This window comes from Lepus europaeus, chromosome 10, assembly GCF_033115175.1.
Source record: "Lepus europaeus isolate LE1 chromosome 10, mLepTim1.pri, whole genome shotgun sequence".
NCBI classification, from domain to species: domain Eukaryota; kingdom Metazoa; phylum Chordata; class Mammalia; order Lagomorpha; family Leporidae; genus Lepus; species Lepus europaeus.
In genome coordinates this window covers 80880647-80905542 of record NC_084836.1, presented here as the reverse complement: position 1 = coordinate 80905542, position 24896 = coordinate 80880647, and the positions used below count along the sequence as shown (strand labels likewise).

The window sequence follows — 24896 nt, the reverse complement described above, 5'->3', positions numbered from 1 at the left end:
TCTTCAAAGAGGAAAAGCTCCGAGGGCCCGGAGGCTGGAGGGGTGCACACACAGGTTCTAGGTGATAGCATGGTGGCGGGGAATCAATCCAGTTCGTTATCCTTTGACCCTTCGAACTGTTGCTTTGCACCTGAGGTCTCTGTTACAAGCGCCCCTCGTCCAAATTAATTGCCCGTTAGAATATGCATAGGCTCTGGGACCTGTAGGGACATGTCAGATTTTTTTTTTTTTCCAGTTATTTGGGTCTCTTTTGTTAGGTAGTGTCACTTTTTTTTTTTACCTGCAAGGCTTACCATTGGTTTTCATAAACACAATTTCAGTTCCTGCTCTTTTTTTCTTTTAAATTGGTATTTACGTTAACATTTAGCAAAAGTTGGGCACAATTACAAAGATGACCAAGCTATTTGAAGGAAAAGTCAGGGCTGGCTGGATTACGATGACGGAACTGTACACGCAGTACTTCTCAAAAAAGAAATGATTGTTCCAGAACAGAAGCGATGAATGCCACTAATTCCTTCACATTCTGCACAAACAGGGGGGATGGGGTGGGGAGTGCTGGGGGGGGGGGCGGGCCCAGCCGTGGCACAGACGGTGTAGCCTGAGCAGGGGACAGCCACTCCGGGTCCACGCCTGGGGAGCCAGCCCCGGCACACACGTGGAGCCACACTTCAGGCACCTTCTGCCTTTCCCTGGAGGGCCCTGGGTCAGGCGCCTCCGCAGCGGGAGCCAGCGTCTGTGCCAGCGCCTGACAGAAACACCACAGTTAGACACGGCAGTTAGGATGCCTGTGACCAAGTATTGCCTTCATAAAGTCCTCAGGCACATAGAAGTGACCCCCGACGACAACGCCACCCTCGGTACAGAACCACGGATAGCTGGGATGGCCCCGGTTTCCCCGCGCGGCCTTTTCTGAAGTGGTCTGTGCCAATCTGGAAATATCCAGAACATGTCTTGGCCCCCACAATGCTGATGTTGCTGTGGTTCTTGTCTCACACACTGCGATCAAAGTGGGCCACTGCCTGAACCCAGGAGACTCAGCGTCCCGGCTGCACCATCACCCACTGATCTATTACTAAGAGTTTCAGGATCTCGCTGCAGGTGCCCTAAGAATAAGTAGACCAGTTGGTCCTAGCTGGCAGAGGGCTGCTTTAAGGGCTTAATAGGGAGAATACCGCTGATGATAAAGACGTGTAAAAGAAAGGGCATCCCAGAGACCCCAGCTGCACCTGGCTCGGCTCGGTGTGCAGGAGACGGGTGAATGTTTCGAGTCCCTGCCAGACCCGAGACATCTCTGGTTCTCGGCCTTGATCTCAGAATTCTGTCCTCTTAAGCCAAGAAGTCTGACAAGAACATACCGGAGTTAATTTTTCTTTCCCCTAAATCACATTTGACAACTCTGCCTTAAGGATGCCCAGCAAGGCTGATGGCAGTTTAGAAAAACGCAGACATGGCCCTGAGTGGTTTTATTGCACCCGCATATCACAGGAAGGCCAAGGGAAAATACAGCGAAGTTGAGGGCTGGGTAGGGGTGTGGGGGGACCCCGCGTGGAGGTTTAAGATGTAAAAGCAGCCCATCAATATTTACCCTGGAGAGAGGGGGCGAGGGAGAGAGAGAGAGCGGGCACCCGGGTGATAGAGTGTTCAGCCAAGAAGCAGAGAGGGGCTGGAGAGTCGCGGCGTGCGAGGAGCTGTTGATTGTTTTCTGGTTGAGAGAAGAAGCGCTGATAAGGCCGGGATAAAGTGAGCCGGGCCGGGCGCGGAGCCGGGCAGCTGTATGCTAATGTTCGCCGAAACCAAGCCTCGGCGGTCCCCATTAAAGCAGGAGACCAGGAGGCCACACATCACTGAACAAATAGGCTCTCTCTAGACAAATAAAATAACACACGTTGGCCTGCAGGGAGGGGGTGGGGAGCGGGGCTGGGGGCAGAGAGGGAGGGGGAAGGGACGTGGAGAGGAGAGCGGAGGAGAGAGGGAAACGCAGGGGCAGGTGTGAGAAGGAAGGGGAGGGGAGCGAGGAGAGTGGGGGGAGGCGATGGTGAAGGGACAGCACTTGACTGGTACACTCCACACCCAAGGGCCCGAACCCAAGACAAGGCAAAAGCTGATCCCCTTCTGCCTCCCCGGGGATCCGGGCGGCCTCGTTGTCCACCCTGGGGTAGCGAGGCTGGAGTGGAGGCCTGCGTGTTGCGGAGGAGACTGGGGTAGTGGCCTTTGCGGTCACTTCTCTGCTCGGGTTTGTCGGTTCATCTCCCCAGCCAGAGAGCGCAAGGCTGGAGGCCGCCGCTCAGCGCGCGCGTGGACACGAACCACTCCAGCGCCCTCACGTTCAAAGTCACCCCGCGCGCGTCCAAGCGCCGGCCCCGCACGCACGCAGGGCTCGGGTCACGGCTTCCCCACATTTCCTGGCGTCGCCCTGGCCAGCTCTTGTCGGCACCCAGCTTCGGGCCAACCCCCTTGCCACCCGAGGCAGGAACAAATAGTCACGAAGGCACTAAAGCGAGCGCGCGGCGGCCCCGATGGCACGCGCGGGACCCTTAAGGCGGCGGCCGGCCGGGTAGGGGGCGCGCAGCAGATTGCCGGGGGCTCCCGAACCTCGAGGGGCAGCAAATGCTGGAGCGCGGGCCCTCCCGCGCCAGGCGCAAGGCGCTGCCTCGCGGATTCCCCCTTGTTCGCTCTCTTTCATGCACTCTCCTTTTGTGTGGAATTATTTAAACGGGAGATCCGTGGCAGCTTTATGCTAATGTGCCGAACAAAGGCGACGGCCCGCGGGCGGGGGGCCCGGAAGGTGCCGGGAGGCCGGGCCGGGCGGGGCGGCGGGCGGGCTGCGCGTGTCTCTCGCGTGCCCCTGGGGCTGACACAACAACCCCTCATTCCTGCAAACACAAAGCCTCTCCCGGGCTCGGGTCTGGCGCGCACAGAGCCCAGGGGCGCGGGCCCCCTCCCGGGACCTGGCGGCGGCGAGGCGCGGGGACCGAGGGTCGAGGGTGGGTGCCTCTGGGAAGCCAAGCGAGGGGTCCTTATCAGAGTGGGGCTGGGGAGGGGGAACACGGATAAATTCTGCTGGCGTCTCCAAAGCAGTCCCCTCGCCGTAGGGTGAGACTGCCGACCCGCAGATCCTACCCCTGTGTTCAGGGGCAGCCCTGGACAACCCTATTCCTGGACCAAACTCCCCCGCTGTAGCGCTCATTTTCAAGCTTCGTCCTTTCTAGAAACTCCCAGGAGTCTCGAGCCAGGAGTGGGGTGGGGGTGGGGGACCCAGTGAACCCTGGCGCGCGCTCCGACTACAGTTTCGCACAACTAGACAGGAGAGCTTGGGTGTGCCTGCGGCCCCCAGCTCCTCCGCAGTCGTCGGAGAAAGAACCCGCCGGGGGGGCTGCCAGGACGCCAAGCGAGGGGCCCCCCGGATTTTCCCAGGAGCCCGCAGGGAAGGGTGGAGTCGCGCGTAGACTGGAAGGGACTCGGGGGGAGGGGGCTGTCCAGCTTTGGTTTCGTCTGCTCACCGACTCTCTGGAAGCCCCCTCGAAGGGGACAAGCAATTCCCCGAATTTCCCCCCCCCAGCGCAGCTGCGCACAGCCCCTACTCGGAGTCGCAGTGCGCCAGGGGCGGCCGCGGGAGCGCAGCAGTGTGGTGGCGCCTGGCTACTCCCAGAGGAAGACAAACGTCTCGACCTGAGGTCTGCATCCCTGCAGGCGCTCAGATTCTCGGAAAATCACGCTGACGGAGGTGGCGCAGCTCCACGACCCGGTGCGCGGCTGCACCTGCTCCGAGGTTGCCGGGGTGCGCCCGCGAGGACAGCTTATCTTCTACTCTGGGTTATGAAATTAGTTTCCGACACTTGTGCCCTTCAAGTTTCCATGTATTTTTGGCCGTACCCATCTGAGAGCAGATTTCCTTCCCGTGGGCAAGACTAGAAGCCACAAAGAAAAAAAAAAGAAACGGTTCCATTGACTGTCAGTAACTCCACAGCATTCAATAGATGCCCTTGGCTAGACTCAGAAAGCGATTTGAATTCTCCGGGGCAGGGGTTTTGTTTGGGGTTTGTGTTCTGGCTTTGGTGGTTGGTCCCGTCCCCTGTCCCACGCGTTCATTACAATTATGGGTGTTGTTATCCCTTACGGACTCACAAGGTGACCAAGCCTCCCTGGGAGCTGTTTGAAAGCGGTGCTACATATGCAAGTCCCAACACCCCGCAGTTAGCCGGGGAGGGACTGCCCCTGGCCCCATTATTCCACAATCCAGATGGGACTCGTGATTAGAAAATAGAATTGGCCAAAGCTGTCTCGGAATCCCTTCCCCACTTCTAATTTCATCAGCCGTCTTCATCGGCGCCAAAAGAGCAAAGAAATTACGTCGGTTACTTTTAGAGGGAAAAAAAAGTCACGGATACATTGTAGAAATTTCACTTCAGGATTTCCAACTTTCCAGGACTAGCTTTCATCACAGTTAGCATTTTTACAACCGGAGTGGTACCTTTGAAAATACATTCTACGTATCCTTTTCAGTGTGTAGTTGTTTTCTTTTTAAAAATCACCAACATAAAAATCATCAACTATCTTTCCCCTTGATTAACCAACTTGATTAACCCCTTGATGTACTATCCTCACCAGCTGTCCTCATCACAACTTATTACTCGTGCAAATATTCTCTCTCTCTCTCTCTCTCTCTCTCTCTCTCTCTCTCTCTCTCTCTCTCCTGTTTCTGTTTCTTCCTTAAATCTGTTTCATTTTCACGCCAGGGTATTTTCAGAGGGAAAATCAAAAAAACAATTAAATACCTTCAGTGGCATTGCGCCTAAGCAAAACCCCTGAACAATCCAAGCTGGCTGTGCAGAGCACTGCAGAAAACTCTGCCTGCTCCTCCCGCAGCCCAGCGGGGCTGTCGGCACACGCAGGACATTTTACGTGGCTCTGCAGCTCGCTCCCCGGGGGCGGACGCGCAGGGCCACCGCGCACTCGTGGGACTCTGCCAGGTTCCCCCGGAGCCTTGTGTCTTTTGTGCTTCCACGGGGCCGGGTAGGGCGCAGGCTGGAGGCTGGAGGCCGGCGGCCGGCTCTGGGCGCAGCCCGGGGAGGGGGGCGCTCCGCCGTTGTCTGCTCCTGGTGGCGCGGGGGCGGCTTGAGCTCTCCCAGGCCGAAGCCTGCCTCGGAGGACAGATTGCCCCCTCCCCCCGGCGGGCAGCACGCGTCTCCTTTGGCGTCCAGATTGGCCGCGACCGGCGCTCAATAGCGGGAGGTTAATTTCCTTCACAAAGGTGAAGGGGGCACGGCTGGGGGGGGGGGGCCTGCGCCCAGACAGGCGGCCCCTTTATTCCGCAGCGCCTTGATTGGAGCCCTTGATTTAGCATCTGATGTCAACCGACAGACAAAATGCCCGCTAGGAATGAAAATGCATGAGGCCGCGCGGGGAGGGCGGACACCAACTTCACAGGGGCGCACGCGGCGGAGTACCCGGCCGGACCCGGCTCCGGGCCTCGCGGAGGCTCGGGGCGCGCGGTGTGGGGGGGATTTATCCCTCCACCACCCCAAAATAAAAGTTCCGAAATTCCGATCCCTCTTGGAACCTGGCCCAGCTCGCCTCCCGCTCCTGCGACGCAAGGAAGCGCGGTGCCAACTGTTTTCTCAAACTCCAGAGAGACGTGTCCTGGAGCTGCGCGCACCAGCGTCGCCCTGGGCTGCAGCCCAGCAGGCCGGGCTCAGTCTCTCCACGCCCGCAACTCGGGCTACGATTGCCACGAGGACCCCGGGCCGCTCGGGCCACGCCGTCAGAGGCACTGGCCAGGGCTCAGGCCGCACGGACTTTGCAGCTCTGTTCGACGCGCGGTTTCTTTCCCCGCACGCCACGCAGAGCTGCCGCGCCCGGGGCCCGCGCCCGAGGCGGCGTGTGCCCACCCCACACCCACGCAGTCCGCGCGCGCAACTCCCCCCCCCCCCCAACATCCCGGGCTCCGGCTCGCGCCTGGAGCCCTCCTGACATATTTGGGGCCCTTCTCCTCCTTTGTTGCTATTTTGCTCGCGACCCGCGCGTAATCCCCGCGCGGGAGGGGGGCGCGCATTGTCGTGCTGACGGACGGGCCCATTTGGCGGCTCCGCGCCCCCCGGAGGAGAGACACAAAGCCCAGGCACGTGCGCCTCCCCATAGAGGAGCAGCAGACCGTGAAGGGAGGCGGGGCCGGGCGTGTGCCTGGCCCGGGCGGGGCGGCCGCGGGGCGCGCGCGGGGGCCCCGCGCCCTCAGGTACATCTGCCGCACCTAGCGGGCGACCCCCGAGTCCCGGCCCCCTTTTTGCCGCTCCGGCGCCCTCCCACCCCGCCGGGCGGAGGAGCTGCGGGCGCGCTGATTGGCTCCGGGGAAAGCGGGAGGCGAGAACAATGGCCCCCTCCCCCCGTTAAAAGGGAGCGGCTCCCGGGCCAGGGGACAGGGACGCGCGTGCGGGCCGCAGAGCCGGGCCGGGCCGCCGCCGACGCCACGCGAGTTCCGCAGCCGCCGCGCCCGGGCCATGGGCCGGGGGCACTGAGGGCCGCCGGGGTCGAGCGCGGAGGTGAGAGCGAGCCGGCTGCCGGGCCCTAGCGCCGCGCCAACATGCCCCGCGGCTTCCTGGTGAAACGCAGCAAGAAGTCCACGCCCGTGTCCTACCGGGTCCGCGGCGGCGAGGACGGCGACCACGCGCTGCTGCTCTCGTCCGGCTGCGGGGGCGCTCGCGCCGAGCCCCCAGCACCGAGCCCCGGGCCCGGGTCACTGCCGCCGCCGCCGCCCGCCGAGCGCGCCCATGCGGCGCTCGCCGCCGCGCTCGCCTGCGCGCCGGGCCCGCCGCCGCCACCGCCGCCGGGCCCGCGGGCCGCACACTTCGGCAACCCCGAGGCCGCGCACCCGGCACCGCTCTACAGCCCCACGCGGCCCGTGAGCCGCGAGCACGAGAAGCACAAGTACTTCGAGCGCAGCTTCAACCTCGGCTCGCCGGTGTCGGCCGAGTCCTTCCCCACGCCCGCCGCGCTGCTCGGAGCAGGAGGCGGCGGCGGCGGCGGCGCGAACGGCGCGGGCGGCGGTGGCACCTGCGGCGGCGACGCGCTGCTGTTCGCGCCCGCCGAGCTCAAGATGGGCACGGCGTTCTCGGCCGGCGCCGAGGCGGCTCGCGGCCCGGGGCCCGGACCTCCGCTGCCCCCCGCCGCCGCCGCCGCCGCTGCTCTGCGGCCCCCGGGCAAGCGGCCCGCGCCCCCTTCCTCTTCCTCCGCCGCCGCCGCCGCCGCCGCGGAGCCCCCAGCCAAGGCAGCCAAGGGCCCCGGCGCCAAGAAGCCCAAGGCCATCCGCAAGCTGCACTTCGAGGACGAGGTGACCACGTCGCCCGTGCTGGGGCTCAAGATCAAGGAGGGCCCGGTGGAGGCGCCGCGCGGCCGCGCCGGGGGTGCTGCGCGGCCCCTGGGCGAGTTCATCTGCCAACTGTGCAAGGAGGAGTATGCCGACCCTTTCGCGCTGGCGCAGCACAAGTGCTCGCGCATCGTGCGCGTGGAGTACCGCTGCCCGGAGTGCGCCAAGGTCTTCAGCTGCCCCGCCAACCTGGCCTCGCACCGCCGCTGGCACAAACCGCGGCCCGCGCCCGCAGCCGCCGCCGCCGCCCGCGCGCCGGAGCCCGAGGCTGCTGCTGCCAGGGCCGAGGCGCGGGAGACGCTGGGCGGCGGCGGCAGCGACCGGGACACGCCGAGCCCCGGCGGCGTCTCCGAATCGGGCTCGGAGGACGGTCTCTACGAGTGCCACCACTGCGCCAAGAAGTTCCGCCGCCAGGCCTACCTGCGCAAGCACCTGCTGGCGCACCACCAGGCTCTGCAGGCCAAGGGCGCGCCGCCGGCTCCCCCGGCCGAGGACCTACTGGCCCTGTACCCCGGGCCCGAAGAGAAGGCGCCCCAGGAAGCAGCCGGCGATGGCGAGGCTGCCGGCGTGCTGGGCCTGGGTGCGTCCGCCGAGTGCCACCTGTGCCCGGTGTGCGGGGAGACGTTCCCCAGCAAGGGCGCCCAGGAGCGCCATCTGCGCCTGCTGCACGCCGCCCAGGTGTTCCCCTGTAAGTACTGCCCGGCCACCTTCTACAGCTCGCCGGGCCTCACGCGGCACATCAACAAGTGCCACCCGTCCGAGAACAGACAGGTGATCCTCCTGCAGGTGCCCGTGCGTCCGGCCTGCTAGAGCGCGCGCCCCGGTCCACAGCCACCCCACCCCCCGGGCGCCCAGAACTGTGCCTTCGCTTGGAGACCCGCAAAAGAGAGCGGCGCTCCTGCCCCGCGGCCGCTCCGGGGGGACAGGTGCCGTCTCCGCTCCTCTCGGTGTGGAGTGACAGTAACCCGCATCCTCTCGCTGGGACGCCTCCCCGACCCTCCTCTCGCGTGGTGCCTCCCGCCTTGGCTTCTGTCGCGGCGCAGCGGGAATCGCGGTGTTTGCGTGCGCGGTGTGGGTGGGTGGGGGTCTCGGGGTCGGGGGGGGCGCGCTGCCCGGCGAGGGGGAGAAGCTGTTCTTTCTAGCTAGTGTTCTGTGTGTCCCTGGTCTAGACTTGCGGTTTGCTCTCGCCTGCCAAGCTCTGCTCTGCGTGTGTGTGTGTGTGTGTGTGTAGCCTACGGGTTGTTTTGGGGTGAATCTGGAGGAATCAATGCCTTTATATTTCACAGGCTGTAAACCGAACTCCCCCACACGATTTAGCTTTATTATGGCTTGTGAACTGCTGGAGTCTGGCTTTACCTTTTTGTATGTGAACCAATCAAATCGCTTAAAAAAAGAAACGAGTTTTCTTTAGTATAGCCACAAATGCCTTGAACTGTTGTCTGTTTGGGATTTTTTTTGGGGGGGTGGTGTGGGGGGTAGGGAAGGGACTTTCCTAAGATGCTGTAGTAACTGCCTCAGTATTTCAAGTGAGACTTTTTTTTGGGGGGGGGGTGATCATCTGTGTTGGGGGTAGGACTTCTTTCTACGCATTCCCTCTACACGTATATGTTGATTTACGAAGAATTGTTATTTATTCTTTATTTATTTATATTAATTATGGAGATTATGATATTATTTGATTGCAATTTTTTTTTTGGTGCGCTTTCCCTGACCCCTGTCACTCTTGACATTTCACTGTGCATTTTACAAGACAGCTTTTTGCTAAAGGGATCTGCGGAAAAAAAAAAGTTTTAACTTTTATACCTATCGGAGTGAATTACAGACAACCTACCATTTTATCCTGCTTAGAGGGTCTCCCTCGGCCCTAGTACGACCGACAGCTCTTACTTTTAAATGCAATCTCTTTTCTACATACATTATTTTCTTAATTGTTAGCTATTTATAGAAAGCTTCAATAGAACTGTTTCAACTGTATAACTATTTACTATTCAAATAAAATATTTTCAAAGTCAAAGTGTGGTGTGTTCATTTCTGCCTCCCTGGGGTCCAACACAGATTGGAAGAGAGCTTCCCATGATGATTTCCTGCAGCTGTCTTTGTTTTTATATTTTTATTTATTTATTTATTTTTAGAGAGAGAGAGAGAGAGAAAAAAAACCGCCGGCACCCTTTCCTGTGTCCTGATTGTTGAGGGTTGGACCCTGTCCCTGTGGCCCCAGAAGCAACCCCACGGAAACAGCCCCAGGGCCCTTGCAGAGGTCCTGGAAGCTGGGTTTGGACGAAGGCCACCAGGAAGCTGCCGGAGCACCCCTTTATTTTAGCAAAGTCTTTCTTTCCCGACAAGACGGGTTTCAGTATAACCGCGACTCCCAAAGAAATAAAGTGGGTCTGGACCCACCCCACTCCCACCTCCACCCCTCCCGGGGTTGGGGGGGGCAGAATCCACTAGAAAAAAGTAGAAGTGATTTTACGGTCAGATTCCCCACTCCAAGCCCCCAGAGAGGGAAACAAACCAATCTACATTGGGATGCAACCGAAGTGAACCAACCGGGGTTGGGGTGAGCGCTCAGACAGGATTTCCAATCCAACCAAGTCTGGGGGACAGGGAACACCATCTGTTTGGGGCATCAAATTTAATAGCAGGTAATTACAATGTTTCCCGTTACGTGGCTCTCAGCTCTTGGAAGAACAAATCCAGCGAACAGTTTGAGCTTGTTTTCCTGTCTTTGAAACATCCGATTAGAGAGCTGTGCTAGGTATCACCATGGTGCGTTTGCTCCCTTTTGTGTATTTTTGCTTTTTTTTTTTTTTTTTTCTCTTTCCTACCAAATCTAACATTTGCAGGTCAGAGAGATGTTAGAATTCTGCACTGTAAGAGGGAAAGGGTCTGCATTACCAAAGCTGGCTGGGGTGTGGGCGGGAGGAGCAGGCCACGGGGAACTTGGAAGGAAAACTTGAGTGGAGCTCTCCTGCTCGCATTCAATTCCAGTCGAAGGCAGAGCCCTTGGACGCCTGGAATCTCCCTTTGTAAGGGCCCTGAAACAGACTCGGAATAACAATGAAAGATAACAGGCGGCAGGTTAAGCAGCCCCCTGGGACAAATGGCCAGGGTCCTTTTATCGCTGACAACTCGGTCTTTTACCAGGTTGGAAAATAAGGGAAGACAAAAGCTTGGGCGAGCGGGAGAAGGAGCAGCAGCGTTTGTGACACCCTCCAAACTTTGAATGCTCCCTCTCCCCTCTGGTGACCACAGTATAAGAGCTTGAAAAATAAGCTTTGTTAGTGACAGCATGGGTTAAGAGAGCCCCCTACACTCAGGGTCATGTACAGGTGTTTTGCAATCAAAAGTTTCCTTAAAAGCCACCAGAGTGGCAACACACAGTGTACCCAGACCTGTACTGCAGGGTCAGGATCTTGTCTGTCTACACTGGTGTTGCTTTGTGTCTAGTCCATCCTCCTAAGGCGTGAGTGTATCCAGGGTCCACCTTTAGAATAAATGTAATTTGGTGGTGTTCACAAACCTGTTCCCTTATCCACTGCAGGCATTTATTTCAATTGTCTGTTCTAAAATAGAAGCCGAAATTTAATGTGGGTAAGATAGCAAATGAAATGTGTAATAGGGAAGTGGACTCAACAGCTTGGAGGAAACAGAAAAACTTGGCCAATTGATTTCAGTCATGCAATATGAGTTAGCAGAATAGCCCACAGGAAGGAAATCAGGTGTCTCCCTCTCTCCCTCTCTCTCCCCCCACCTCTACCTCCCTGGATGACAAGTTCAGAGTAGAACACGGAGTTGAAATGCATGCAGCAACTTTATAAATACTCAATGGCTGCCGAGGGCACCCGTGTGCTTGCGCGGAGGTCGCCCCAGGCTTGGGGGGCCATCCGTGGAAGGCACTCCCAGACCCCCAGCCCATCCTCAAACTCTTGGCAGAGGCTGGATGGTGAGCATGGTGGGGGGCAGGGTAGGAAAGGCACCAAGGCCAAGGAGGGAGCTGCTGACGGAACTAAGGAAGCAAGCTTTGATTCTTGTCAGTGACGCCCACTTGAGGCAGGCATCCCGCCTCTTGCTGGCTTTGCTTCCCTCCGGGAGCCTGGGGAAGCTGAAGCTCCTTCAGCCTCCAGAACAGGAAGGTTGTACTGGGAACTGTGCAACCCACGGGACGCATTCAGAATCCTGTGCTGGGCAGGCATTCATGCCTTCCACGCAGCACCACGGATGGAGGCGATGGTGCCCTTCCGATAACCCGGGGTTCATCACTCTGGGGAGGCTGCCATGGCTCACGTGGACTCGGGGTGCCCTGCAGACACGGGGGTGCTGGCAGTGGGACCAGGCTACAGCAGCCACAGGTGGATGCTGCCAGGAGAGTGACGGCTGCCGGTGAGGGTGCAGGATTTCTCCCCTGCCTCCCTGTGGTCTGCTGCTGGCCCATTGCACCCTCCTGGATCTTGCTCTCAACTCCACAGACATTAACTGAGTCTTCAAACCAAACAAGGCAGAAGAGACTCCAACAATCTTAGTGAATGGATAACAGGAATTCTCCGTGAAGTCTTGCAACAGGGCTGGGCAGGCTCCTTAGCTTTGGTTGAGTCTGTTGGCCTTGGTCTCAGTAAACCAGGGCCCATGCTCCTAGAACATGCCCAAGGGAATCTACAAGCTGTTGGGAGACATTTGGGGAGGATTCCTGAGACTGACATGAAAGGGGCAAGGACCCCAATGGGATCAGACATTCTACATGCCCATGTTGGGGGCAGGGCAGGGCAGGGCTGTCTTCGCGCTGTGACATTTAGGAGTAGTTAAGTCTCCAGCCTGTGGCAGGCTTACTTGGAGCAAAAGGTGGCCTCTTTCTGCAGAAGAGACACTGACCTCTTACACAGAGATTTTCTTTTCTTTTCTTTTTAGATTTATTTATTCAAAAGTCAGTTGCACAGAGAGAGGAGAGGCAGGGAGAGAGAGAGAGAGAGGTCTTCCATCTGCTGGTTCACTCCCCAGTTGGCTGCAATAGCCGGAGCTGCGCCGATCCGAAGCCAGGAGCCAGGAGCCAGGAGCTTCTTCCCTGTCTCCCATGCAGGTGCAGGGGCCTAAGGACTTGGGCCATCTTCCACTGGTATCCCAGGCCACAGCAGAGAGCTGGATCAGAAGTGGAGCAGCCAGGACTAGAACCTGAGCCCATATGGGATGCCAGCACTTCAGGCCAGGGCGTTAACCCACTGTGCCACAGCGCCGACCTTGACACAGAGATTTTCTAGCGAATAGATTCTAGTGTAGGAAGGAAGTTAAGTCATCCTTTGTAGCTTGTTACAGGGCCAGGGTAAGTTAGTGTTTTGTTGGCCAAGCTAGAGAAACTTGCAATACTTCATAGTTAGAGGAGCAAGCTGTTGAACTTATTTATTTATTTTAATACTTATATTTATTTTGTATTTGAAAGGCAGAGTGACAGAGAAAAAGAGACAGAGAGACAAAGATATCTTACATCTACTGGTTCATTCCCCAAATGGCCACAGTGGCCAGAGCTGGGCCAGGTCAAAGAGAACAAAGATGCAGCACGTGGGTGCAGGGCCCTAGCACTTGGCCCATCATCTGCTGCCTTCCCAGGCACATTAGCAGGAAGCTGGATTGGAAGCAGAGCAGCTGGGACTCGAACTGGTGCTCTAACACCAGACGCCAGTATCACAGGTGGCATTAACCTGCCATGGCCCATTGCTGGCCCCCAAGCTGTAGAATTTAGAGAAGAACAAGGAAGAAATTGAGGCATCAGGGAGAAACACAAGGCGGCAAAAGACACCAGTCTGAGAACCAACCAAGAGCAACCTGCCAGGATCCCGACTCTATCAGATTGCCAAGGCGGCACCAAAGCACGGGGCGCAGCCTGGTGTGCTAAAGATACCTAGCATTCTAACCTGAAATTACGAAAACACCCGACTGGAGTTTGGGTAACAAAGCCATAAAGGAAAAGCCTGAAAATCCTATCTGGATGAGAAAGAGAGAGAGCAGCTACATGTATCGTCAAGTTCCGTTCCCCCTGCTGGGTGTGTTGGAGGAGCCATGGTTGACGAACCTGCTGCGCGAAATGACCCACATGCACCAAGGGAAGGTCTGGTCTACTCATTAGTTGTGGTTGTACCGTGCCAACCGGCAACTTGAAGAGAAGTTAGAAGTGGGAGTTGGCTCTGTAGCTTCAGGGCCCACAAGGTTTCCTCCCCTGCCCACCCTACCCTGTCACTCCCAGACGAAGAACTGTTTACTAACACCCGGGGTCGGGGGAGGCAGGCCTGTGAAGGCTCCTGTAACCTCTGGGTCTCCTGCACCCCGGGGTTTGCCCTGCTTCCTGTGTTACAGGCTGCTTTGGGCTTAAATTAATTTTCCAGGTTCTTGCCTTTTACTTAGAGAAAATATCTTTTTTAAAAAATATTTATTTATTTATTTGAAAGTCAGACTTATAGAGAGAGAAGGAGAAGCAGACACACACACACACACACACGGGGGGGGGGGGGGGAGAGAAAGAGAGAAAGGTCTTGCATCTGCTGGTTCACTGCCAATTGACTGCAATGGCCGGAGCTGTGCCGATCCGAAGCCAGGAGCCAGGAGCTTCCTCCGGGTCTCCCACGTGGGTGCAGGGGCCCAAGGACTTGGGCCATCTTCTACTGCTTTCCCAGGCCACAGCAGAGAGCTGGATTGGAAAGTGGAGCAGCCGGGACTCGAACTGGCACCCATATGGGATGCCAGCACTGAAGGCGGTGGTTTTACACACTACACCACAGCGCCGGCCCCGCGATTTCTAAATAAAGGCCCAAACACTTCATGCAGTGTGATAAACTTTACAAAATGAGAAAAATACATGGGCCCATTAGGGCTTTATTAAGGGAGAGTGGACCAAAGAAAGGGAATTATCATACCCCGCCCGGCTCTTCCTGAGTCCAAGTGGAAGAGCGGGAGCTTCTGCGTGTCCTAGCTTTTTATCAGCTTAGAAAAACGGAAGTGTCTACGTGGTACCACCCCCACGTCCTGGGTAAGAGGAGGTACGTCCTGGGGAGGGGTCCCCTGATTGATGGGTAGATGAACATGGCGACAGAGACTGAAGGAGGTACAGCTTCCAGATCATGAACTTAAAATTATCTAAGCTTTCCCATGGAGAGAGGTAGAGCCACAGAGAGAGAGAGAGAGAGAGAGAGAGAGAGAGGAGAGATAGAGACATCTTCCATCTGCTGGTTCACTCCCCAGTTGGCCACAGCAGCCGGAGCTGAGCTGATCCAAAGCCAGGAGCCAGGAGCTTCTTCCAGGTCTCCCATGAAGGTGCAGGGGCCCAAGGACTTGGGCCATCTTACTCTGCTTTGGGGCCATTGCAGAAAGCTGGATTGGCAGTGGAGCAGCCGGGATTTGAACCCGCGTCCATAAGGGATGCCAGCACTGCAGGTGGTGGCTTCAACCCGCTGTGCCACAGTGCCGCCCCTAGATCGATCATTTTCAACACCCCTTCACCTTGTGCAAGCAAACGGCGACAGGTCTTGTGTCATCGGGGCTGAGTCCCGTCCCCTTGGATGCACTCCTCTGGAGCTTCTGCAGGGGGAGATCGTGAGAGGTGTCACCTGCGAGGGACCAGGGTTGGGGTGAAAGAAACTGATCTCTCATAGATGGGTGAGAAAAACGACTTAAAACTTACCATCCACAACTATTTTACGAAAACCCCATGGGGCTCCCAGGATCACAGAATATTCTGAAACAAATGACCTGAAATTGGCTGATAACGTTTGCGCTGATCCAAACACACACCCCTCCGTCGTGCAGGCCCTGGGGAGTCATCTTGGGTCTCCCACATCGTTTCATTGCAGGTTTGCTTCGTTGTCTGAGCAAAGCTTCCTCCTGGCAGAATATATGGTGAGCAGATGGGCGACGGGCTGCGTGCATTTGTGTTGGCCTTGTTTGAAGATTTCTATACTGTGTGGTCTTGCTGGTGGCATTTCCACACAAAAGCAGCAGGCCTGATGTTTTCTCTTTAGCTCATCACATACGCCCGTACAACTGGGACCAGCCATTCTTAGAACACTCACCAAACTGAAATGAAGCCTACGGGATGCTTGCTGTCGGCAGGAGCACATTGCAAAGCGTGGTGACCAAGAGGCACCGTTTCTGGCCTCTCCCATCCGTGCCCTACAGCACCTTGGCCGCCATCTGTAAGAAGCTTGTGGACCTGGTTTACACGGAGATAACCAGAGCTCCCCCCACCCCATCGGAAGCGCCTTTGTCCATCCCTGCCCCTTCCACGTGGTAAAACAATAACGCCGGAAACACCAACCCTAGTTCCTTGTTCTCCTCTTTCACTCTTCAGAGAAGGCCCTCCTGTGTGCACGGACATCTGTTGTGCAGGAGTGGGGGCCCTGATGCCTGCCCCAAGCCACCGCCAGGTGACAGTCACACCTGAGGGTGGCGGAATGGACAAAGGTGCCCGTGGCTATTATGTGCTGAATCTGATAGGATACAGAGAAGGCAACAGTGCGTGTGTGGAGGGGTGGGTCTCAGAGAAACTTTCTCTACAGGAGAGGGAAAGACAATCGAGCTAAAATGTCCTCCCAGCATGAAGGACAGAGGGATGGGGAGGTCGGCTGTAACGCCCGTGGCCGATATCGCCACGGGAGAAGCCTCTAAGGTCAGTTGATTGCAGTGCTTTTCTGTCACTATCAGTCTACAGATTATGTAAAATGAGCCTTCACATTTCTAGAACTCAGACACAAAGAGGTTGTTAGGAGCTGGGCGGAAACTGAAAGGAACATGAATTAAGAATCCCAGGGACAAAGGAAGAGGACCCACAGTGCAGGTCCCAGGTGCCCAGATTTGAACAGAATCATGTATCAGATCGCAGTCAATCTTTTTTTTTTTTTTTAATATTTATTTATTTATTTGAAAGGCAGAGTTACAGAGAGAAAGAGGAAGGGAGAAAGATCTTCTATTCATTGGTTCACTCCCCAGATGGCTGCAATGGCCAGGGCTGGGCCAGGCCAAAGCCAGGAGCCAGGAGCTTCATTCAGGTCTCCCACTTGGGCCATCCTCTGTTGCTCTCCCAGGTGCATTAGCAGGGAGCTGGATTGTAAGTGGAGCAGCTGGGACTCAAAACTGCAGGTCTCAAAGGCAGTGGCTTAATCAAGGGTGCCACAACACCAGCCCTAGAGTAAATCTTTTGCATCACAAAGGAACATATTCTTTCTTCCTTCCGGTCTTTGAATGGAAAATTTGTATTGCTTCCTTTGAAACACAATTATTATCCTTACTACCTTCCTGAAGGTTTTCATCAAATATAATGTATAGCTTTAAAACCTTTTAATAATCATACAATTAATATTTCATATTTATATCAGAAAACGTTTTGCTCCATTAACCAGAGAGAAAAATGTGTTTTCTCCCCTTGTATTTTTTTTTAAAGATTTACTTATTTGTTTGTAAAGCAGAGTTATAGAGAGGGAGAGCGAGAGACAGATAGACAGACAGACAGGCAGACATCTTCCATCTGCTGGTTCTCTCCCAAATAGCTTTAACAGCAGAGCTGCACCGATTCAAAGCCAGCAGCCAGGAGTTTCTTCCTGGTCTCCTACATGGGTGCAGGGGCCCAAGCACTTGGGCCATCTTCTACTGCCTTCCCAGGCACATTAGCAGGGAGCAGCCAGGACTCAAACCTGTGCTCATATTAGGATGCTGGCGCCGCAAGCAGAGGCTTAACCTACTGTGCCAGAGGGACAGCCCACAAATGTGGTTCTTATGAAGACTGTGTTCTGCTCAGTTGTGTCTTGGTGGCAGAAATTTCACAGAATTCTTGAAAATTGCAAAACTGAGTGCCACTATCTTTACAGGTGTCACAACTTAGGTACATTCTAAAATCAGTTCAAGTAAGAAAAATGTACTAGATTTTTCTGAAAGTAGAAAATTGCTCTCAAAATAGTTTTATTATGACTGTTCATGAATTTTTTAAAGATTTATTTATTTACTTGAAAGTCAGAGTTACACAGAGAGAGGAGAAGCAGAGAGAGAGAGGTCTTCCATCCACTAGTTCACTCCCCAATTGGCCACAATAGCTGGAGCTGCGCTGATCCTAAGCCAGGAGCCAGGACCTTCCTCCAGGTCTACCATGCAGGTGTGGGGGTCCAAGTACTTGGGCCATCTGTTACTGCTTTCCCAGGCCATAGCAGAGAGCTGGATCAGAAGTGGAGCAGCCCGGTCTCGAACCAGTGCCCATATGGGATGCCAGCCCTTTAGGCCAGGGTGTTAACCAGCTGCACCACAGCACTGGCCCCTATGATTTTTGTAATATTTATTTTTTAGGTACTTGAAAGGTAGGGGGAGAAGGATTGAGAGAGAGAGAGAGAGAGAGAGAGAGAGAAAGCTGTCATCCTCTGATGTACTCCACAAATGCCTGCAATAGCCAAGACTTGCCCAGGCCAAAGCCAGGAGCCCAGAACTCCACCTGAGCCTCCCATGTGGGTGGCTGGGGCCGAAGCACTTGAGCCACCATCTGCTGCCTCCCGGGATGCACAGTATCAGGCAGCTGGGTCGCTAAGTCAGCGAGAGCCCTCCTTTATGGGATGTAGGCATCGGAAGCAGTGACTTAACCCACTTAGCACAATGCCCATCCCCCCAGACTGTTCATCATGTTAATTATGGTTGCTTTCATGCAATCCTCAGACATGCAAATCCAGTTCAAGTCCCAGCTGCTCCACTTCTGGTCCAGCTTCCTGTTAATGTATCTTGAGGGGCGGCAGTGATGGCTCAAGTGCTTGGACCCCTGCCACTCACAAGGGAGACCTGGATGGAGTTCCTATCTGTAACTATAGTAACTAATAGTCGTATTATTTGCCTGGTTTAAGGCCTTAAGGTGGATTACTCACTGAGTTATCACAATTACTCTACAAGGCTGTATTGGTCATTATTTCCGTACAACAGAACACAGAATGGAAGGCCCTGAAGAAGTGACATCACTTGTAGGTGGGAGATTCAGCTGAGATCAAGAAGGAAACCTGTCCATGGATAGAAATCCCCATGGGGCCAATGTTCCAGCGTGGGAGAATTCAAATGGATAGTGAACAAAGAAAAAAAATGAAAAAACAAACAAAGAAACAAAAGGATAGGGAAGTGCAGGGCTTTTTTTTTTTTTTTTTTTTTTTTTTTTTTTTTTTTTTTTAAGATTTATTTATTTATTTGAAAGGCAATTACCCAGAGGAAGATCTTTCATGTAGTTTCACTCGTCAAATGGCCACAGTGACTGGGGCCGGGCCAACTGGAAGCCAGGAACCAGGAGCTCCGTTCTGGTCTCCCGTGTGGATAGCAGGGGCCCAAGCACTTGGCCATTGGAAGTGCGGTGCCTGGGATTCTGATAGGTGCTCCAGCATGGGACGCTGGTGTTGCAGGCGGCAGCTTAGTCCACTGCGCCACAATGCCAGCCCAGCGCAAGGGTCTGGAGTCCATCCTCTCGGGAAGGGACTACTGAACGGAGCACAACATGGTGCCCCATGAACACGGGTGGCTCTAATCCCGCATCATAGAAACCACTGCTTTGGGATTTGGCAATTTGACTCCCAAATGATAGCCTGCATATCTCTTACTGCAGTAGGATGGGGAGGAGCCAAGTGAGTCATCAAGTAGTCTCTTAGGCATTGGAGAAGACCATTTACAAATTTTTTTAACTTACTCTTTCATTTGAGACCCAGAAATAGACAGGTTAGATAGTCAGCTAGATGATAGATAAGAGGGAGAGAGGAAGAGACCTACCCACTGGTTCTCCCCAGTGTCCCTTCTGGAGGCTGAAGCTGGAGTCAGGAACTCAATCCAGATCTCCTGTGTGGGTGGCAGGGACCCAAATCCTCTCCTGCTGCCACCCAGTCTATGCATCAGGAGGAAGCTAGAAACAGGAGCAGAGCCGGGACTCAAACCCAGACTGGACACGGGCAGCCCAGCCTGTATCTTAACTGCTAGGGAAAAACGCCCACCGCTGGAGCACTTCTTATTTCTGCAGGATCCAACCTGCACACACGAATGACCACTACCTGGGAGGAGACCCGGTGACTCCAGCACTTTGTGACAGCAACCAAGGCTCTCACACAGGTGCACATTTGTAGCAGCCAGTTTGCACATTCTGCATCATTTTTTGATCGACTCCCACATCCTGTGGATGCAAACCGCAATGGAGAGAAACGAAAGGCTTGATCGTAAACAGTGGTGTTTTAAGCAGCACCACAGCGAGACTCTGACTTCGGGTCTGATCACCCAAGCCACCTTCCATCCAGTTCTCTCTCTTGCACTTTTAGAACCAAAGTTAGAACCAGAGATCTCTGTTGTGGAGATCACTTGTATTGTATACCTGCAAGCAACTCACCTCCTGGAACCATGGCAACCAGCACGTGTGAGAGATGGAACACTCTCCAAGCACCACTCCTGCAAAGCAGGCCCTGCCCAGCTTCACTCTGAGGGCAACACAGGCAACACCAGGCATACAGAGGGACCCGCATGCTAACTCTGGCTCACACAGTCTCATAACTTTTTTTCTTAAGATTTTAAAAATTTATATGATGGGGCCGGCACTGTGGCGCAGTAGGTTAATCCTCCACCTGCGGCACCAGCATCCCATGTGGGTGCCGGTTCAAGTCCTGGCTGTTCCTCCTCTTCCGATCCAGCCCTCTGCTGTGGCCTGGGAGAGCAATGGAAGATGGCCTGGGTTCCTGGGCCCCTGCACCCGCATGGAAGACCAGGAGGAGGATCCTGGCTCCTGGCTTTGGATCAGCACAGCTCCAGTCCTTGTGGCCTCTTGGGGAGTGAACCAATGGAAGGACGACCTTTCTCTCCGTCTCTCCCTCTCACTGTCTGTAGCTCTACCTCTCAGATAAAATCTTTTATAAAATTTTATTTGAAAGGTAGAGTTATGGAGAGAGACAGAGAGAGAAAGAGATCTTCCACCCACTCGTTCGTTCTCTAAATGGCTGCAATAGCTGAGGAGCCTGGAACTCCATCTGGGTTTCTCCCAAGGATGACATATATTTGGGCGATCTTCCACTGCTTTCCCAGGCACATTAGCAGGGAGCTGGATTGGAAGTAGAGCAGCCGGGACTCCAATTGGCGCTCTTATGGGATGCCTACGATGCAGGTTGCAGGTGGTGGCTTAACCTGCTGTACCATAAAGCCAGACTTGCTGTCTGATAACTTTTGAGAAAATATTTCAAGGAAAAATATAATTTTATACCACAGAGAGAGTGCCAAGGCCACTGAAGGTAGTGGGTCTTGATAATAACGAGCAGTAGGTCACTCCCTTGGGAATTCACAGGTACACCTACAGAGGAACCCAGGTCCTTCTCAGCAGTGTGTGGCTGTTAGGTGCCAGGGCCTTGGAGTTCAAACATCTGCTTTCATCATCTTGTCTCCATCATTTAAGAGCCTTGTGGCCTTGGATGAGTTACTAATTCTCTGTTTTCTCATTGATAAAATGAGGAAAGAGTAGCATCCTCCCTCCCCCAGCCCTCCACAGAAACTGACACTGCTTTCTGCTTGCTCCATGCCTTTGAACCTCCAGCGATGGAACACTGCTTCCCCAAGCTGGAACCCAGAAACTTGCCTTTCCAGCCTCCCTTGCAGCTATGCGCTCCTTTAAGGGAGTGTGGACAATGTGTTGGGCATTACAATAGATGCCTAATACTAAGGAGCCAGGTCACCTCCACAGCCCACATGAGAGGTTCTTCACCTCTAGGCAACCACACGCAGAAGATGGGGACATGAAGGAGGTGGTGCCAGGTGCAGCCGTGCTGGTGCCAGCAGTGGTCTCTTACAGGCAGCTGTGGGAAACGCTACGTGGCAGGAAGTGAGCGGCCCTTGGACTTGTCTGGCTGAGCCCCTTGAGGGTTCTTCTTGGATCTTTTAGAGCCCAAACTGGATGGTGTGGCCTCCTGGGTGCAAAGAGAAGTAGCCCAGAGTCTTGAACAAATAAATGATGTATTTTGCTGGCTGAGGTGGAGATGGGATGAATTACTGAGGGCAGGTGCCAGTGAGAATGGCCGTCGCAGCCATTTGGGGAATAAACCAGCGGATGGAAGCTCGCTTGCTCGCTCTCTCTCTCTCTGCCACTATGCTTTTCAAATAAATAAAATAGGACTTTAAAAAGACAAAAGCAAACTCTGTATTTCTGCATGTGGTTGCATTAATCTACAGAGAAGGCTCTCCACAGAGATAACTATTCTTTTTTTATTTTTTTGACAGGCAGAGTGGACAGTGAGAGAGAGAGACAGAGAGAAAGGTCTTCCTTTGCCGTTGGTTCACCCTCCAATGGCTGCCATCGCTGATCCGAAGCCTGGAGCCAGGTGCTTCTCCTGGTCTCCCATGGGGTGTAGGGCCCAAGCACTTGGGCCATTCTCCACTGCACTCCCTGGCCACAGCAGAGAGCTGGCCTGGAAGAGGGGCAACCGGGACAGAATCTGGCACCCCGACCGGGACTAGAACCTGGTGTGCCGGCGCCGCAAGGTGGAGGATTAGCCTATTGAGCCACGGCGCCGGCCTGATAACTATTCTTTTGAGTAGCCTGCTTGTCCATCCTGGGATAGGGATGTGGGGTAAGAGGCAGAACATCATTTTTGGAAGTTAGGAAGGCACCTGCTCTGCCTGTTCCATCACAATCTCCCGGATGTGGAGTAAATACACCTGCTGGGTGAAGGGTGGCTCCTGCCTAGAGGTCTCCCACCTGCACGGGTGCCTGGAACGGACAACGCCAAGGGTTCTGGGAAGGCAGGTGCCAGAAATCAGCATTTCCAGTGGCAGATAGCAGACTGCGGCCACCGCTTCTGAAAGCAGAAGATGAGGCCATTTAACGTGCTGCCTTCCCCGGCTCTGTTGGTGGAAAGAGAGAGAGAGAGAGAGAGAGAGAGGCACCGAGTGGGAGGGAGAGAGGGAGCCCCACTCCTTTAGGCCCTGGGCTTGCACTTAGCCCAGCAGCGGCTTCTCTTGGGGATATTGATCAAAAGTCCTCACCTCTGCCATCCGAGGAGCATAATGCAGTGGTGGAGTGTCCGTGGAACAAAGCTTTTCTTTGCCAGGCTATTTTCTGAAGTCAAAAAGATCCTTTGAGGGTCTGTAATAGCAAGGCCCGGGCCACTTCACACCCTGGGCGGCGAGAGGCACCCCGGGGGACCCTGCGCCGGGGCACCCCGGGGGACCCTGCGCCGGGAGGGAGCTGCTGCGGGGCGAGGTGTTCAGACAGAACACGTTGCCCAACTCAAGAGGCATTTTGCAGGAGGGCGGGGCTGCACAAATGGGAGACTGCACAGGATACCTGGGCACACAGGAGAGGACACTGTGGCCCTGAGACCCTCAGTGCACTGACTCTCCTTCTCAGGATAATGTTTTAGCCAGGACAGTCAATGCCTGCCGTGCAGAGGCCCTCTGCCACCCGAGGAGAGAGCAGCTTTAAGGACCTTCTGAGCCTGTTTTTCTCGTCTGACACAAAACACAAAGGAGCCCACAAACCGGGACTACATAGCTTCTCCTCTACATTTGTTCTGGACAAGATAGAATCTTCCGGAAAAACATTAATGCTTCACTGATCCCTTGTCTTTATCCAATCTAGGATACTGGAGCTGCAGGTATTGAAAGTATATTATTTTTTAAGTTATTGTAAGCATTTTTTATTTATTTAAGAGCTGAGAGAGGGGAAGAGAGAGAGCAGGAGTTCCCATTCACTGGTTCACTGCCCCGAATGCCTGCAGCAGCTCACCAGGGCTGAAGCTAGGAGTCGGGGACTCCATCCAGGTCTCCCATGTGGGTGGCAGGAACCCAATCACCTGCGTCATCATGCTGCCTCCAGGGGCCAGCACTAGAGGAAGCTGGAGGCAGGGGCTGGAGCTGGGAAGGAAACCCCGGCACTGGGATGTGGGGTGTGGGCATCTTAACAAGCAGGCGATACACCGTGCCATTAAAAGTATTTCTTAATTTAAATTTTTTAAAATGAAAAATCGTGACTGCCAAACATACATGGAGACTTTGTTCTCGGCACACGGTGCAGACACTGGAAGGAACGGCAACTGCTGCTGTGCGGGTATCCTCACGTGGACCCTCGCTTTCTGGCTGCTTGGTACCTGCTGGAGGAGGTGGTGTGTGGAGCATGGAAAATGACCTTTCATAAGACCGTGAGTTAGGGGCCAGTGCTGTGGCGTAGCAGGTAAAGCTGCCGCCAGCAGTGCTGGCATCCCATATGGACACCGGTTCGAGTCCTGGCTGCTCTACTTCTGATCCAGCTCTCTGCTATGGCCTGGGAAAGCAGTGGAAGATGGCCCAAGTCATTGGGCCCCTGCACCTGCATGGGAGACCTGGAAGAAGCTCCTGGTTCCTGGCTTTGGATCAGCTCAGTTCTGGTCATTGTGGCCATTTGGGGAGTGAACCAGCGGATGAAAGAACTCTCTCTCTCTCTCTCTCCTTCTTTCTCTGTGTAACTCTGACTTTCAAGTAAATAAATAAATCTTCAAAAAAACAAGACCATGAGTTAACCGAATACGTGGGGGTTCCATTTACCTTGTGTGTCACGTCCATGGCTTTCATGTTTTGGTTTGCAAAATGAAATTCAATGGAAGTTACTTGGGCAAATGATGATAGCGCCTCTTGAACATCAATGATTTCACAAACCGAAGTGGGCTCAATTTAGGTCATACACACACAGAGCCGGAATGCCATCAGACTGGGTTTACAGAAGTTGAGCAGATACAAATGTCGGTGCCTTCTCCTTGTGAGATGAGCTTCGCTGCATCTTTCCTGGAATACTTAGAGAATCCTACTGTGGCCTTAAGAATAATCTTTGCTTAAACTCAGGCACCTGGCAAAAGCTAAGGGAGACCTTTATGAGCCCACTGCTTGTGGTGAGAGTAGTCCCTTTAGAACCGCTGGAACAGCAATTCTTTTTGGAATTCTGCAGGTCTTGCATGGGATGGTTTGCTTTGACAGGTATGTTTTGAAGGTGATCTGATGACTTACAGAAAGCATAATGGACTACACGTCTCTACTTCCCATCCTCTTGCCGTGAATAAGCAAGCAAACTGTTTTAGAAGGCGGCTTGTCTCATGTCCTTGGGCTTTCCAATGGCCATTTCCAGATGTGAAAATTAACTCTCCATTACCCCACAGGGCATGTGCAGAGTCATGGAGGGCACGCTACAAGGCTGGCTCATTGGTGAGACCAGGAACGCCACTCTACTCCCCTTGGTATACAGGCGGGAGCATGGCAGGTGCTGGCCAGAGCATCGCCCGTGGGGTTGGCCCAGGTCCCTCTATCCAACTCCACCTGCAGGATCCCTGGACAGTTTTGAGGAATGCAGATACTCAGGTTCTGCTTCCCACAGGGTAGGAGCAGAATCTGGGGCAGGGGTGGGGAGACAGAGTGGGCCTAGGCAACCCTCGAACCTTTCTGAAGGAAGTCGGTATACTGCTTCCTAGACTGCAGAGTTCTGAAACACACTGAACTTCATTCTATGAGGAAGCAGGTATTAACAGCGGGGTAGCTTTAGACAGGCTCTTGCTATCAACCAAAAGCA

General features: G+C 54.7%; 1 protein-coding gene across 1 annotated transcript; it reads left to right on the top strand.

The window, feature by feature from the left end:
• The first annotated feature begins 6577 nt into the window (after positions 1-6577).
• INSM1 (INSM transcriptional repressor 1) lies at positions 6578-8170 on the top strand. The gene has a single exon (XM_062202251.1). The coding sequence runs from the start codon at positions 6578-6580 to the stop codon at positions 8168-8170; it is 1593 nt and encodes a 530-aa protein (XP_062058235.1).
• Positions 8171-24896: the final 16726 nt, after the last annotated feature.

Coding starts and splice junctions, on each gene's coding strand:
- INSM1 (XM_062202251.1), top strand. CDS start 6,578: ATGCCCCGCGGCTTCCTGGTGAAACGCAGCAAGAAGTCCACGCCCGTG.